General features: G+C 38.8%; 1 protein-coding gene across 3 annotated transcripts in view; it reads right to left on the bottom strand.

The window, feature by feature from the left end:
* LOC126271940 (RNA-binding protein 25) overlaps positions 1–17,309 on the bottom strand; it is a 180,700-nt gene that overhangs the window by 54,315 nt on the left and 109,076 nt on the right. For all 3 annotated transcript variants that reach the window (XM_049974363.1, XM_049974361.1, XM_049974364.1), the window contains 2 exons: positions 11,529–11,767; positions 9,722–10,061 (listed from right to left, as the gene is read on the bottom strand). In XM_049974363.1, coding sequence (XP_049830320.1) covers positions 9,722–10,061; positions 11,529–11,767 — 579 coding nt within the window. The remainder of the gene's footprint in view (positions 1–9,721; positions 10,062–11,528; positions 11,768–17,309) is intronic.

Below are 17,309 nucleotides of genomic sequence, written 5' to 3'. Positions count from 1 at the left end.
TGTTATGCACAAGTTAATACCTAAGTGCACTTTATGTAACAAAGGTGGGAGGAGGACATCGAAACATAGAAAGCTCACAATGCAAAAGATGTAGAAACTAAAATGGAGAGAAGAAAGAAGTAGTTACGGTGAGAAATGCCGAAACAGAAGGAATTAACATAAATTAAGGCCAGCTGGGAGGCAAGAAACTAGAGCAAATTGTAGCACTAGTTCCCACCTGCAGAATTCTTTGGAACTGGTGTCGGGGAGTCCAGGCGGCTTGTATGGTGAAACAGGCATGGAAGTCACGAATCTCATGTTGTAGCGCAAGCTCTGCAACAGGACATAGTGTGTTGCCAATATACCATCAGCCTACGCCCACTTTCATCCTAACTGATAACTTGGTGCTAGTCATGCTGCTGTAAATAGGCCGAACAGTGTTTACATAAACAGTTGGTATATGATGTGTAATTTAATAAGTGGCTCTCAATTTGATAGTACATGTTTTTCCATTTGTAGTACTGGTATAGGGGAAGCGAAAAGCTATTCTAGGTGTGAAGAGCAAAATCTCAGACAGTATGGATCTCATTTATGGCATGATTTTAGGAAGTCATGGCCTTGTCAAAGTAGTTGAATAATACATTCATGAACAGGACAATACTGAGAGTGCACCCAAGTTGTCCTTTGGTGTGATCAGCAGTACCAGGACTGGAAGTGATGATCCAGGAAATAGTTGTCATCGTCACTTGTGCGCGACTGTGTACAAGGCCATAGACAACGTCAACTTGAAGACTGCTGTTATCACAGCGAACAAGGCATCACTTCTCGTGCTGTTATTGATGTACCGTGTGTGTTTTTAGGTTGTAGATTTCATTTTGCTGTAAGTCAGGGTGGTGCTACTCCACCTGGTAACTGTAATGGGTGGTTAATTGATGTGTTTGCTAGATGTGGAGGCATAAGTGAGTACCGTGTCCTTGAGAGTTTTGCCCACAGAGATGTAATCTCTTATCGTACTTTTCACTTTAGTGAAGTTGTAAGTGGTAGTAGTTATTTTAGTTCCTGTGCAAGCTTTGTTTATACAAATTCATAGTCGCAGGAAGATAGATGATGATGAGGCTGTATATTTTTGGTGTAAAGGACATGGTTGCTGTGAGATATAACACTTTTGAACTAGGCTGGTGGGTTAATTACATCCAGCAAAGGCTGGGGTAGGAATGGTGGTGTACTGCTGTAAAGAGTCTGCATTTGAACACAAACGTTTGCCTCTAATGTCAAGGCTGAATGGGAGGGAATGTTTGACATGAGAAAAGATGGCAACTGTCAAAATGTAAGTACTGTTATTTGTGAGAAGGTCTGGTGTGGACAAAAGTGTGTAGCTCATATTCGGTGAAGATGAGATCAACAACAAGGAATAGTGGCAAGCAATTCGGAATAAGACCATGTGAAATTTAATGGGGAGCCTTTCACATCGGCATGACTACTACCAAGTTGTCAGTTAGGACTAATGAATGTAGGCAGAAGGTGTATACCAGCAAGACACAATACCCCATGCCTGTTTCACCACATGTGCTGTCTGGATTCTTCCAACATACACCAGTTTATCAGAACTCCACATGTGGGAACTAGTGCTACATGTCCTTGGTTGCCGCCACCCAACTGGCCTTAATTTATGTCAATTTCTTCGGTCTCAGTATTTCTTCACAGTACGCTACACCTTTCTTCACTCCACTTAGTTTTCTACATCTTCCATTTTCTGACCTGTTTATTTCTTGGCGTCCTCCTCCCACCTCTGTTATATACAATGTCCTTCGCTTTCACTCTTATCAACTCGTGCACAATATTTTAGCAGTAATCTCTCCCTTGCATATTAAGCTCTCAGGTTATCAAATCTCATCTGGTGCAGTCCCCAACAATCAGTATTTCCTTCTATCCCACCTGGTAAGTCTCCCCCGACTCGGGTTTCTGGGTGACTTTTCCGAACTCTACCCCTTTTACTAAACCCCTCCAGTCCTTTTCCTTCACCCCTCTTCCTTCCCCTCAACCCTTCTGCTGGAAGAAGGAGTCACTGGCACATAAGGCTTGCATAGTAAAACCTTTTTTGTGTGTTCTCCTGGCACCACTTGGTGAGTAGAATTTTTTATCTATCCAATTATATCACATAAATATTGTCAGATCTTGATAAGATTTCAAAGTGCTGCAAAGTGTGGAAACTTGCTTTAAATGTTCATAAATGTAAAATTGTGCACTTCACACAATGAAAAAGTAGTACCCTATAAATATAATAACAATGAGTCACAGTTATAATTGGCCAACTTGTACAAATACGTGGGTTTAACATTATATAGGGATATGAAGTGGAACAACCACACAAGCTCAGCCATGGGTAAAGCAGTTGGTAGACTTTTGGTTTATTCGTAGAATACTGAGCAAATGCAATTGGTCTACTGAAGAGAGTGCTTACAAATCACTCATGTGACCCATTCTGGAATACTGTTCAGATGTGTGTACATGTACCAAATAGGACTAATAGAAGATACTGAAGTATACAGAGAAGGGCAGCACTAACTGACGCAGGTTTGTTTGATCTGCACAAGAGTGTCACAGAGATACTCAAGGAACTGAACTGGAACACTCTTGAAGACAGACATGAACCATCCCGAGAAACTCTATTAACGAAGTTGCAGGAACGGGCTTTAAGTGATGTCTCTAGGAATATAGTACAAACTCCTACACTCCTGGAAATGGAAAAAAGAAAACATTGACACCGGTGTGTCAGACCCACCATACTTGCTCCGGACACTGTGAGAGGGCTGTACAAGCAATGATCACACGCACGGCACAGCGAACACACCAGGAACCGCGGTGTTGGCCGTCGAATGGCGCTAGCTGTGCAGCATTTGTGCACCGCCGCCGTCAGTGTCAGCCAGTTTGCCGTGGCATACGGAGCTCCATCGCAGTCTTTAACACTGCCAGCATGCCGCGACAGTGTGGACGTGAACCGTATGTGCAGTTGACGGACTTTGAGCAAGGGCGTATAGTGGGCATGCGGGAGGCCGGGTGGACGTACAGCCGAATTGCTCAACACGTGGGGCGTGAGGTCTCCACAGTACATCGATGTTGTCGCCAGTGGTCAGCGGAAGGTGCACGTGCCCGTCGACCTGGGACCGGACCGCAGCGACGCACGGATGCACGCCAAGACCGTAGGATCCTACGCAGTGCCGTAGGGGACCGCACCGCCACTTCCCAGCAAATTAGGTACACTGTTGCTCCTGGGGTATCGGCGAGGACCATTCGCAACCGTCTCCATGAAGCTGGGCTACGGTCCCGCACACCGTTAGGCCGTCTTCCGCTCACGCCCCAACATCGTGCAGCCCGCCTCCAGTGGTGTCGCGACAGGCGTGAATGGAGGGACGAATGGAGACGTGTCGTCTTGAGCGATGAGTCGCTTCTGCCTTGGTGCCAATGATGGTCGTATGCGTGTTTGGCGCCGTGCAGGTGAGCGCCACAATCAGGACTGCATACGACCGAGGCACACAGGGCCAACACCCGGCATCATGGTGTGGGGAGCGATCTCCTACACTGGCCGTACACCTCTGGTGATCGTCGAGGGAACACTGAATAGTGTACGGTACATCCAAACCGTCATCGAACCCATCGTTCTACCATTCCTAGACCGGCAAGGGAACTTGCTGTTCCAACAGGACAATGCACGTCCGCATGTAACCCGTGCCACCCAACGTGCTCTAGAAGGTGTAAGTCAACTACCCTGGCCAGCAAGATCTCCGGATCTGTCCCCCATTGAGCATGTTTGGGACTGGATGAAGTGTCATCTCACGCGGTCTGCACGTCCAGCACGAACGCTGGTCCAACTGAGGTGCCAGGTGGAAATGGCATGGCAAGCTGTTCCACAGGACTACATCCAGCATCTCTACGATCGTCTCCATGGGAGAATAGCAGCCTGCATTGCTGCGAAAGGTGGTATACACTGTACTAGTGCCGACATTGTGCACGCTCTGTTGCCTGTGTCTATGTGCCTGTGGTTCTGTCAGTGTGATCATGTGATGTATCTGACCCCAGGAATGTGTCAATAAAGTTTCCCCTTCCTGGGACAATGAATTCACGGTGTTCTTATTTCAATTTCCAGGAGTGTATGTAATGCTTGCATACCCCCCTATGTATTGCTCACATATAGCATAGCCTACACAGTATGCAAAGGCGCATTTAAGCAATCCTTTTTCCTGCACTCGATACGTAAATGGAATGCAAATAAACCCTAATAATTGGTACAGTAAGATGTAGTCTCTGCAGTGCACTTCACAGTGATTTGCAGAGTACAGATGCAGATATATAATAAGAACATCATTCAGATTCTGGTGCGGAACTTATCCTTTTGTGATTCAGTAGTCAAAGAAGCATCAGCTTATGTCTGACAAACAATGGCCAACATGTTCCTTTTAGACCTTTACTGATATTCACTTTTAACTCACTAGTGCAAGATACAAATGTGAAACAAAGGTCATAGTTAGAAATAACTGAAGGTGGAAATTATTTTAACTGCTTTGATCATTTGTTATAGGCCACACAGTGCATTTTGTATCTCCGGAACTATAATCATAAATGACGTTTGAGCATATGAACAGCTTGGAAAGTGAGGTTATTTCATCACATGGTGAAGGAACATATTTTAGTTAGATTTGTGGTTAGATATGATGACACAACAGACTATGCTGTTGAAGGGACATAGCTCACAGGAGGAGGACTGCAAATAAAATAAGGTTAAATCAAATGCTATGATACTGTTCTCAGTGTTCAGCTGGGGTTCTTTAAGTACAAGACAACAACCTTAAGGATGCAAGCTAATCCAGAATTACCAAGAATAATGGTGATTGACATAGTTTGTGGACTGGTCTGCTGTCATAGAATCAAACAAAACTATTCATAAACTTTACCAAGAAGATGTGAGAAGTTATAAATAAAATTAGGAAAGAGAAATAATATAAAACAGTAAAACAAACTTATACTGTATACACACCAAATTTCACCACATATCATCTGATGGCACAAGAGAAAAAGAATTTCCAAGGATTCCAAGACCTAGTTAAATCTTAGTGCAGTGCACAACGCAATCACAAACACAGTTAGTTAATAATGAAAATAACACCACTACACAACAAATGCCCTTAGAGCTGTAGAAATCTTTTCTGAGATATTGAAAAGGAAGGGCACCTGGAGACAATGGTGTCTGGATTTCACAAAACCTTGGACGATTCTGAAATTATTCTATTCAACTATAAAGACAATGAACAATACATAGTACAAACTGTAAACCCATCTGCCTTCCCTCTGTAATGTACAAGATACTTGTCAAAATTTTTACAGGGTGTATACGACCTGGGACAACTGGGAAAAACCCGGGAATTTTTTCATCCAGGAGAAAACCGAGAAAAACTCGAGAATATTTCGGAATTCCGGGAATTTTTCGTTGTTTTAGCTTCCAACTATTCACTGAATTTCAAGTGCACATTTTCATCTTCTGCCATGTATGGCATTATGCTACAATAAAGAACCAAATATATTTAGAAAAAGGTGCACTTCGAGCCAAATTATGCATTTTAGTATGGTTTATGAAATTCTGATGCTCTTTAAGTATCCTCCGATGTCCTGTTTCTTTTATGGTGTAATGTAAGCTCTCTTAGTGCTTTATACACACGAACATGCAGGTTTCCTACACCACTGCAGCTGCGCACGCGCAATAATGCCTGCTTTGTGGTGCTCTCTGGCAACTGCTAAATCGAACCTATTTCTAACAGTCTCAGGATAGTACAGCGAACGGTGGTTCGAAAAGAGTTACTTTAAAAGTAAATTTCTTTTTATGCAAGATGAATTATGTTACATGTGAGAAAGTGGGATGAATTTCTTAAATCACGGAGCATTTAAAACTGAACACTTTGAGGACCAGCCACTTATAAGAATTTCAAGCCCAGAAGACCAGACATTTATGTCATTGTTTTAAATCTACTGACACATTTGTGTGATGTATCAAAGTATAACACATGACCAATATTACATGTGAAAGCTTAGCTTCTCTTGCAGCTTATTAATCTTCAAGACCAATATTATCCGTGAAAGCTTAGCTTTTATTGTAGCTGCACTATGTATATTAATGTAACTATTAACTTTTCCTCTTTGTGTGTTCACGTTACAGGGCAGTGATCTTGCTATTGGCTGGCTATAACACATGTCCTACACTCTGAATCTCTGCTGTCAAGCTGCTGGCAAGATCACGTGGCATGAGAGATGACTGGCTTCCAAAAGGACATTGTAATCTCAATTTCAATGCTCTGGAAACTAATATGCTGTATTTGATGCAATTCAAATTTATATTTCGTAATACGAAAATATGCAGTGTATGTTTTGCAGCAAATCCGAGATCTTTCCAAAAATTCTCTCCTTTTTTCATCAAAAGTCTTTCCAAAATTTCTCTCCCGTTTTTTTCCCCCCTTTCCTTTTTTGAGAAGTTCTATGCCAACGTATAAAACGTTAACCATTCAAAGAACTGTTGAGTTTTACAGATCCGAGAGAAAAATCTATGGAAAACCTACTGTCACTTAAAATGGAAAAAGTGTATACTTTTTAAATGAGATATCCGGGATTTTTTTTCCCTTGTCCATGTATACACCCTGTATTGCCAACCACATAGAAAAAATAATGCATTAAATTTTAATCAGCAGAAGGAACAAACTGATTCAGAAGTGGATAGTACAATGGACTATTTTCAAGTCATGAATGAAATTAAAAAATGGAGCAATAAGTACAAATTTAGGGTTGTCACAAGCTTCCCTAAGAGCGAAATTCCCTGATTTTCAGACAGGCTTTAGCCTTTTACCCAAACACATTCTGACATCTCAAAAATATGAATATGTAAGGACATCTGTATTTCTACCCCCCCCCCCCCCCTCAAATCGTGTGAGCTATAAAATTTTAAATGCTAATGTCAACATCTTTTGTAATGAACTGTTTTTGGATGGACAAAGTAATGACCACCGTTCTCCTTTAATTTCAATAAAGCTCAACACGTTTGGTGACAAAAATACAAATTTCCTTGGAGTTGCAACACAGATTTAAAATAAACTGCCTACTGGCCTCTGTCTCTGATTCGTCAGCCGACGTTCGTCTGATGATTTTACTGACATTTCATCAGTGCGAGTGGCTGGAATTGTCAAAGATTCACCCTCCATTGCTGGTGGTGAACTCAGAAATAAGTTTTCGTCCATAGCCTTTGTCAGAAAAGAAAAGTACGCACACATTCACTTAGGCACAACTTGTGCGCACATCACTGCCAACTCAGGCCATTGCATCAACAACATCACTGCCAACTCCGGCCATTGCATCAACAAACTCTGAGAAACAGATCCAAAGAAACCACTCCTCATGCCTCACTGCTTCTTGACAGCAGCTGCTAGGCTAGCAGCAAGAAGTGATCGTTGCACTAACTGCAAGCTGAGGGGAGTGGTAGGAAGGGGAAAAGCATCAGGAATGAGGGAGTAGGGAAGCAGCACAACTACCCAGCTGCACCCAACCACTGACGACATCTTAGAAATAGAAAGCATTCATTCAAACAATTAGACAAATTGTTTCTGCCATGGATATTCTTTCTACTTATGTATAATTTGAAGCAGCAAGATTTCCTTGTCAGAAATAATAAAGAAGGCTCAAGGTCAGGGAGAGGAAGGAAGAGATGGACAGAGCAAAGGAAGGAAATGGGTATAGAGATGGGGAAGGATATGGTCAGAGGGAGGGGGGGAGGGGGGGAAGGGAGACAGTGATGAACAGAGTGGGGGAGGAGGAGGAGGAGGAGAATGAGGGGGGGGAGGGCATGGACAGAGTAATAAGAGAAGGAGATTAGGATGTGTATACAATTTGATGATGATTCCATTCCTACTTATATAACACCAAATATATGAGCAAGGGAAAAAAATAAAATTAGGGTTTACTGTTCACTTGACATGTTGTTATGAAAGACAGAGTGCAAGATTGGATTGTGGAATGTTGAGGAAGGTATTCTAATTTTTTTTCCTCCCCTCCCTTATCCACCTTAAATGAGTTAAAGATTCCATGGAAAACCTAAATCTGGCTAGCCCAAAAGTGATTTGAATTATCATTATCCTGAATGTGAGTACAGTGTACTAGCACGTAATTATAGCACTCAGCGGGTGAGCACAGGAGTGATGGGTGCTGAAATGGAATTGATGGGCAGTGAAAAAAATATGCTGCACCAGCCAGATTAGATTGGAAAGATAGTCAATGCACAGAGAACATTATTCAAGACTTTTTTGCAAATAAAGATTCTGAGGGGAATAAAAGACATGATAAGTAGTACATATAGAAATACCCATAATTTTTTGTCAAATTTCTTTAGAAAACAATTAAATCAAAAAAGGAAAATTATGGGTTTAAAGTTCCATGCGTAGGGTAACTAGTTTCTCACATACAAACAAAAAACGGAAAGAACAATTCCTTTCTGTATACTTCATACCACTGGTAAGCACAAACAAAACAATAATCTGACTATCACCACTTTGCCTCTCCAATTATGTAGTATCATCTCCTTCTGAGCTCCTGAATTAAATATATGACACACTGCCACTATCCATTTTCAAACACACTACATAAACAATAATAAAAACCTGAAAACCTGATGATTATTACCAAGTATACTGAATATGCTTACTGACAGGGTGATCTCTTACAGCCAACAATGATACCTATATACTCACTACCGAGTGAAAAGTGGAAATATAGATTGCTCTTTCCATGCTCACCACTCAACTATTGGCAAGAATAATACTAAATCAGTTCAGGTTTTTGAAGGTTTATTTCTACATTGCCAGAGTAAATTCGAGATGTTTAAGTACCAATTTATTTCGAAGTATAACTCTCAATTTCAAGTGAAGTTGTTAAAACATTTGGTCGTATAATCCTGCATCACTGAACAACACCGAATAAAACAGAGAATATTTCTGGATTATGATGTCTAAACCATCCCCGATAAATTAACATTGAGAGGGGGGGGGGGGGGGAGGGGGTGTCCTCTCACAATAACTTCTGTTTCCACACAACTGATATATACTGGCCATGAGCAGTAGTTTGACCGGTTTTTGAACACTAATAATTTATATAATAATATTAAGTATTTTAAAATTTGTGATTTATAGCACCCAGTACAGTTAAATTCCAATGCTGAGTTAAAAACACAGAATTCCCAGGGGTTCTACGAAATTCCCTGAGATTTCCATGATTTTTTCCAGATAAAATATAATTCCTGAGAATTCAAGGTTTTCCAGGTATTCTAGAAGTACCACCGCTCTGATCTGAATGCCTTCCCACAAAATTGTTCTGGCAATGACGAAACAAAAATTCTAGAAACATTATGAAATTTGTTCTGGAAAAGCCTTTTTTCCCAACAAAGGGCAACAGTAGTTTTAGCTGCACACTTTGCAAGTAATTTTGAACTGCATTTCAGTGACAGAATATTCTCCTAGTAAATATGTTTGTACAACAAAGCAGCTGAGTCAAAAAGTAAGTAAAAAGTAACAATATTTCACTGCAAAGTCCAAAATTTTTCATCATATTATAAAATTGACTGGGTTACATGCTCTTCCTGTGGGACTTAAGCAGTAATTAATCTTCTAAAATTTTTTATTCAATCATTTATTACTAAACAGAAAGAAAGGAAACTTACTTGATATGCAGCTTCCTTCTCGCGGGCTTTTCTTTCAGCTTTTTTCCTTTCCTTAGCTTCTTCCTCCTCTTCTCTTTCTCTTGCAATTTCACGGTCAGTCTTCCTCTGGACCTCTTCTCTCTCTCTGTCACGATCTCTTTCCCTCTCCCTCTCCCTTTCTCTCTCCCTCTCCCTCTCCCTTTCCCTCTCCCTCTCCCTTTCTCTCTCCCTCTCCCTTTCCCTCTCCCTCTCTCGCTCCCTTTCTCTCTCTTTCTCCCTCTCTTTCTCCTTTTCTCGTTCACGCTCTCGTTCTCTTTCCTTTTCTCTCTCTTTTTCACGCTCCCTCTCTCTTTCCCGATCTCTAGAAAACCAAACAAATAAACAACATTAAATCATAATAAAAAATTATCTTTATTGGTCACTCCAACACAAAAAATTACTGGAAAGTCCTGTGTGTAATACAAGTAATCAAAGGAGTAGGTAGTGAATCACTGTATGATTGAGGCACTGAAGTGCTGACCGGTCACATAAACAAGACTAAATCACGCGCAATCGATATGAAATGTATCAACTGCTGAAGGGCTTAACTTAATAGTGAGTCATTCACTGTAACGCCTTCCATTATTTGTACATACAATAAATAGTTTGCATCTAATTATGTCAGAACTGCAGATGAGAAGAAAATCATAATTTTTTTTTTTTCTGAAAAATGAAACCCTCTCTCCACAAAGATAAATATAAGTAAATTATTACACTAAAACAAAATGGATCAGTAAGCTGAACTTACTTCTTTAAACAGCAATGCAATCATCTACCCACAATCGGCACATTAACCGATTTATTTTTTTCCAAATACTTCTCAAATTACAACTATCAAATAGAAAGTATGTTAAGTGTATCCTTTGTATGTGTGATTATATACAAGGTTTGTTTTTCAAACACACATTAAATGGTATAAGAAATACGAAAGGATGTTAACAAACTCCTCCCCGTAATATTTAAACGATTTAGCTTGAGGAACATTAGCTGTATGATCACAGAGTTAAGTTTAGTGAGAGTAAATTAAGAAATTATAAATAACAGAAACCAAAGTTCACAACTCACCAACATGGAGTCTGCTGTACTTTCCTAAGCACAGTAATGAACTATTTTTCAGATAGGATGTAAAGTAAGTCAGTCCAATGCATTTGCATTAATACAACACTTCCCTGTAAAATCACTACTTTAGTTTTGCACTTCTGACACTAATCTGTCAGTCAATTTTATTTCTGTAAGATAGATTACGTACTTTCTTCAAGAAATGTTGCTGTGAAGATTCATCACCATGTGAGTACAAGAAAACCTCTAAAACTATGTACTGCTGCTACGTGTCCCTACTATAGTAAAATAGTAAACACTGACACATTCCTGTAAGCCATTCTTAAATTACATATGTTGCAATATAACTTCTTCCCAAATAATTGTTGACAAATCCTGAACACTGACTCTGTGAAATTCATTGGTATGTTTCAGGTAAGATCCTTCAATATACAATTGTTTAGTGAATGAGTGGTTAATATAGTTAATGTAGTCCTTGTAAATGGAGTTGTGACTTCAAAACATGTTGGATTAAAACAGGAATATGAAACACTGTTATTAATGACAACTTATTACTAACAAGAATATTCTTAATCTTTAAGTCAGCCAAGAAAGGCATGAAAATAGTGCTTACCCTTTTCTATCTAAGATATCATAAAATACGATGTATGTAGGAAATTAACCCAAAATCACTGAATTGACATCATTTTTGTATAATTCACCTTTAAGATTTGATGCAGCCATAGTTTACCTTGAATGAGAGTGATGCCTATCTCGCTTCGAACGAGTTTTAGCAGAATAAGAGCTGTCTGGTGTTTGACTTCTTGTAGCATCCCTATTGTGGGATCTTGACCTCGATCGACTTTTGGAGACCGAGCCTCGAGATCTATTTCGCGAAGATGAAGCTGCTCTCCTTTCTTTCCTGTCTCGCTCCTCACGGTCTTGCAACTCTTTTCTCTTTCGTTCAACCTCCTTCTCTTCTTCCTGTTTCTGTGTAGAGAAATGTTTCATTTATTAAAGTTTCACATTCAGAAATGAGGTGGTGATATGCTCAATGACCACACACTATGCACACCACACTCCAAGAAGCCAAATGTATGTTCTACTCCAAGAATGTACTAAAAGTGTTTTCAAACAGCAGTTGAAAGGTCTTCACAAAAATTCAGTTGCATGTGACAGCAATGCACTGAAACTGTCACTACAATGAGGGTAACACTTAATACAGCAATACATAAAAATTGCCAGAGATGAAATACTACATAATTCAAGCCTCCATTAAAAATAATAACAATTAATGGATGCTGGAATTTTCTAATTAAAGAAAAATGAAGTAAGACAAAAAAACAGAATATTATACATTACATACATTTTGAGACATCCGCACAGAGATGCAATGGCATGAAGAAACTGGAAACCAAGAGAATTTGCTCAGAGAGAGTGTTATATATCTTCATCTTCCGTCTTCCTCAGAAAGTGATGGAAAGTAATTCAATACCAATAGTCTTAACTGAAAACATTACATAAAGGCGCAAAGAAACACTAAATATTGCAGCGTATCTATGTGTCTTTTGAGCCAAATGATCGAAAAATGCTGGCAGCAGAACAGTGTTGGATCACTGGCCACAAATTTTTACAATGAAGTCAACTCTGCTCTATACCAGCAATTTTTCTGTTTTCCATAAAATGGATAAGTTCCATATGTAACTAATTTCATAATATATATTAGCAGATATAGAAAACTACAAAAAACAATACAGAATTCTTTCTTCTAATTTACATTACGTGGAGAAAAATCAATAAAAAATAAATACAAATATACATACTCATGTCCTACATCAATCGTTTGCAATTCTAGTGTAGTGAAGTGAACCGAAACAGACTGAATTCAAAAAGTACAATCAGCTCATGAATCATGTTAGCAGTAAACAGTATGTTTTGTGAAACTGTGACTCATATTTCTTTCATTTCTTGCTGGGTCCAAAAGGAACAGTGTGTTCAATTTATGGAAGCTGTTATGGTGTGCAGTCTTAACAAAGAGGAAGGAGGGAAAATGATCTTTTGGCAAAGACGGACATAATTTCACAAATTCACTACTTATTAAGCTATTACTAACACCTAATACTCTAGTACTGTCAATGGTATAAATTTATGAACAATGAACAATGGATTATATTCAACTGGTCACCTTATTAGTAGAAATCAACTGTCTTAAGTACAGTGTAAGTAGTGATGATGTTGAGCAGCAGGCACACTTGTCGAATACGTAGAAAACTACAACCACTGATAAAGTGAATTCAGGTAATTCAGAATATTCAACAAATAAGACACAGTCTTTCTAACAAACACATTGCCCAACTGGGATAAAAGACATCATAAAGAACAAAATTTCAAAATTAATAGAGGTTACTAGCTGCTTTTCTAATAACAAACTACACGACAAAGTGGAGGCTATCAATCTAATCACTTTGAATTCAACATAATATCAGCTTTAGTGATTGCTGTAGCCCAAAAGAATGTTCCAATGCTGGAATGTTCCAACGCTGGAACGTTAGCAATGCAGTACAGGACATAACTTGAAAATAATACTACAGTTTTAAAAGACTAAACAACAAAGTGCACATAACAATTGGGATTTATAATGTCATTAGTTACTGATAATTATTTTTTTTTTTTTTTACTGAAACACATTTTACATGTCAAGATAGACTTGGAAGAGTGAAGATGCTATGCTGTAAGATGTGGTTTGCCAGTTGATGAAGTCTTCCAGAACTGGAAGCTTAACCTCAATTTGTTGTATGAAGATCAATAAGGGCAGTACTACAACCAATTAAATAGAAATTCAGCTCACAGAATTGCAAAAAAACACAAATATCTCAGCAGTGTTAACAACACAGGTTCTCAGGCTCTCCGATTTCATACTCCAAAGTGGATTTTATTGCATCTATTTAATGAAGGTGAAAGACAAACTCTTTCATGCTTCAATACAATTATCATCAAAGGGGTCGATCCACAGAATCAAAACACTGCTACAATTTCCATCGAAGATTTTACCAGTATATCATATATGCTTACTTCCCAGTAAACATTTCAGGCAGCTCTGACTTATTTTAATCATCCATACTGAAAACTCAGATGAAAGATTTGACATGCCGATACAACTTAAATAAACATGACTGGAAACAAAGAATTTATAGTATACAACCTTGAAAAATACCACAGTTTGCTAGAGGAAGTGAAAGATAGAAGTAAATATAAAATAAAAATTATGTAGCAACACAATGTTTACTGAACAACTAAAATGGTTCTTAGGGTTTAACAGAGTATTTAAAAAATACTTCAGTACCTTCAAGTGATAAAAATATTTCTGGAAAATTAATACTTTTATTATGAGTCAAACAATTCATGCCAGGAACTGAAAAACGGTTTTCTATCAGCAAAAACTTACTGCAGACCAGAATGATCCTGCCAATAACAGGCTAAGGGCCCTGCCGCACTGGAACGCCATGGCAGGTCTGCTGCCACTCTGCTGACAGCACTCAGGTCTGGCAGTACAAGACACCAGCAGAGACGCTAGAGGAATGCCTTCACTCTCCATTCAGCGGAAAAGCTACAAGCTTTATGTGCAAGTTCGAAATAAGAAGCAAATGCAGGAAAAGAAGTTCCAGGCACACCCCATCATTAATGATCACAGCGTTAACGGGTTATCTGACACACTTTATAATGATTTAAAAAATAACGGCGCAAATTTTCCAGTATACTGAGAACGTCATTCTGTTCATTTGATGAGGAGATCTCCTCAGATCAACTGACAAAAAAGTCATTGTTTTAAGGAAGGTAATCACATTGAGGAAGGGATTTTTGTGCCCTGCGTACTCGGTAGCTAACTGTTTGCTGTCTGCAGTGATAGTAACAGTTTTAGTTGAAACTGTTAAGTATACATAGAAGTGCTTTTCAGTTTTTATTTGAAAAGTATGTTATTATAAACCAAAAGTAAATTTCAAAATGTTTAGTCAAGAAGTCGAAAACATGCCCTCATTGTTTAGATATCTCTTTTCTTAAAATAATCTAGTGTGCCTGATGTATCTGGTCTGTTAGCATCACTTGCTGCAGCAGGAGATGTAGCTGTGTTATTTTGGTCTGGAAGTGGGTTTCGAGGAAAACTTACATAACTTGGATAGCAAATAGGCTTTGTCTGTGGTGTAAAGCTCTCATGATCAGAATGAAGCATTAGGAACAAGCTGAGAGGAAATTGAGGATTGACAATTTCCACTATCCCCAGCAAATGCATTATTGCAAATAGTTTGGATGTAATTGTAATCTGGGGAGGCTTATTCTTCGAACTGAGCTTCATTTATGAACCTCGAAATTCCCATCACTTGTTTTTCCAGTTTGTGATTTGAATACTTCTGAGAGGGGGTGTCCCAAGTTACTGATCTCACCTGAATCTCACAGATAAAAGAGTTGGTTTCAAAATTATCCATGCCACTCATGTGAGCAGGTAAAACTAAGTAAGGATGTGTGGCACGAGCACTTGGCAGCTCTGCTGGTGACATAGGCCACTGTGTGTTCCACTGACAGCAAAACTAGGTTTGCCGGCAGAACCTCGCAGCAGCCACTCTGCGGACAGAGCTGCCACGCTCAGGTAGATGCCTGGCGCAGAAGGCTCCATTACACCTATGCACCTGTCTGGCATCTCGCCTCTTTTGAAATGCGGTGATGAAAATTTCTCCATCTGGCAGGATAAATTGTTTTGCAGTGGAAATGCACTACTTTTCCATATAGTTCTCTTTCACTTCAATGTATTTTGTCAAATGTTCTCTAGTTAGTACATTCCATCCCTGAAGTGTGTATCTGTTCTATGTTCTATAACATTTCAGTTACAAAGATAAAATCATAGGATCCAAAATCTAGTGAGCCTGCCAAATCATATTTCAAATCCCTCGGCTTTTCTACTGCCACATAATCTTTCTTAGTAGACATAGTATACTGATTAAAGATTTTTTATTTATAATCCTGATCTTTTAATTTTTTTATTTAAAATCCTAATATTTTCTCAAAAAGTTTTGCATATTACTGTCCAATTTTGTAAAGTAATCAATAAGAACCCCCTTTTGCCCCACAGAAAACATTAGATTTATCCCTTTCATCATATGAAGCTGCCTTTGCATATTCCCCCTCCCTGGCCAGTGGCTTGCACATTTAGCTTTGATAAGTGTTGCATTAATCGAGTAAGGGGGTAGACTCATCTAACATCCATATTAACAAACTGCCACACACAATAAGTATGATTTTTAAAAATAACAGTTCAAAAATTTCTGTGTTTCTGCATTTCTTTTGACATCATTCAACATATGTAAAACCCATGCTGAACATAGCTTTCTCATGGTTCATTTAAGTAAAGCATTCCCTAATCTTTCTTGTACTACTGTACGGCATCAGCTATTTTAGGCAGTTCTTAACTATGGACTTTATAACCGTGTAGCATGCACTTTTTTTGTTGGCTTTAGTGTTTTTGAACAACTTAATGTGGATCATCCTCATGAAAAGGACAACATATATGAGTTCAACAACATATTTGCTACCCATTTAAAATTATGGAGCAGTGTTAACTCATGTAATGACATTTGGCACCATATTGTATGAATGATTACGGTTAATAGCAAGAAGTGTGGTTTAGGGTGGCCATGTCATCCAGAAACCTGTTGACCACAACAGCAGAATTTTAAATCAATGCAAGTGAGACACACGGAAAAAAGAAAGAGAAAAGAAAATCCCAATTTCCTCAACTCCTTACAGATTGTCACCAGTTTTGGAGAAATGAATGACTGGTGTTAAGTGTCATTAACGAAGAATTTTAAGATACACAGTATTAAAAACCTATCTTTTTCAACATACACAACATAACTGTTTTAAAAAATTACACTAACAATTACTCCACTGATCAAGATGACAATTTACACTTAGCAACTTGTACCCTTACAATAATGCAAAATTCCACAGCTATTATCATCTCTGTGTTTGGCTAAGAACTGTACACCGTGAATACATAACTATAACATAATTGGAAGACCAAAATAATTTGACTAGATCAATAGCAATTCCTCCAAAGCAATGACAATACCTGACAAATCATAAAGTAAGTAAGTCCATGCATTGACATCAAATGGAATGCAAATTTGCACTAATTGTGGGAAGAGTGAGTGGTAATGTTTTATCAGAGAACACTGTACTCTTGTACACAGACCTAATAATCTAATAAGCTCTCTTCCTGTCTGCTATTACTGACTACTTTAATACTAACTACACACTACGAAATATTCCATGTGTATCGTATAGTGAGAAGATAACATGGAGTTGAAACAGGAGTTGAAGGCTCTTGACACACCAGTTCCATCAATTTGCAAATACAGTACAGAATCTAGCCGAAAGGAAACATGACATCATGTTAAATTGTTGTCAACACTGCATAAGATTTAAGTAAGAGAAGGTTTCAACGGTACAATGCTTCGACAAGTCAGAAGCTGTTCAGTGA

Source organism: Schistocerca gregaria, chromosome 5 (genome assembly GCF_023897955.1).
Source record: "Schistocerca gregaria isolate iqSchGreg1 chromosome 5, iqSchGreg1.2, whole genome shotgun sequence".
Lineage (NCBI taxonomy): Eukaryota > Metazoa > Arthropoda > Insecta > Orthoptera > Acrididae > Schistocerca > Schistocerca gregaria.
This window is presented reverse-complemented; position numbering and strand designations above follow the sequence as displayed.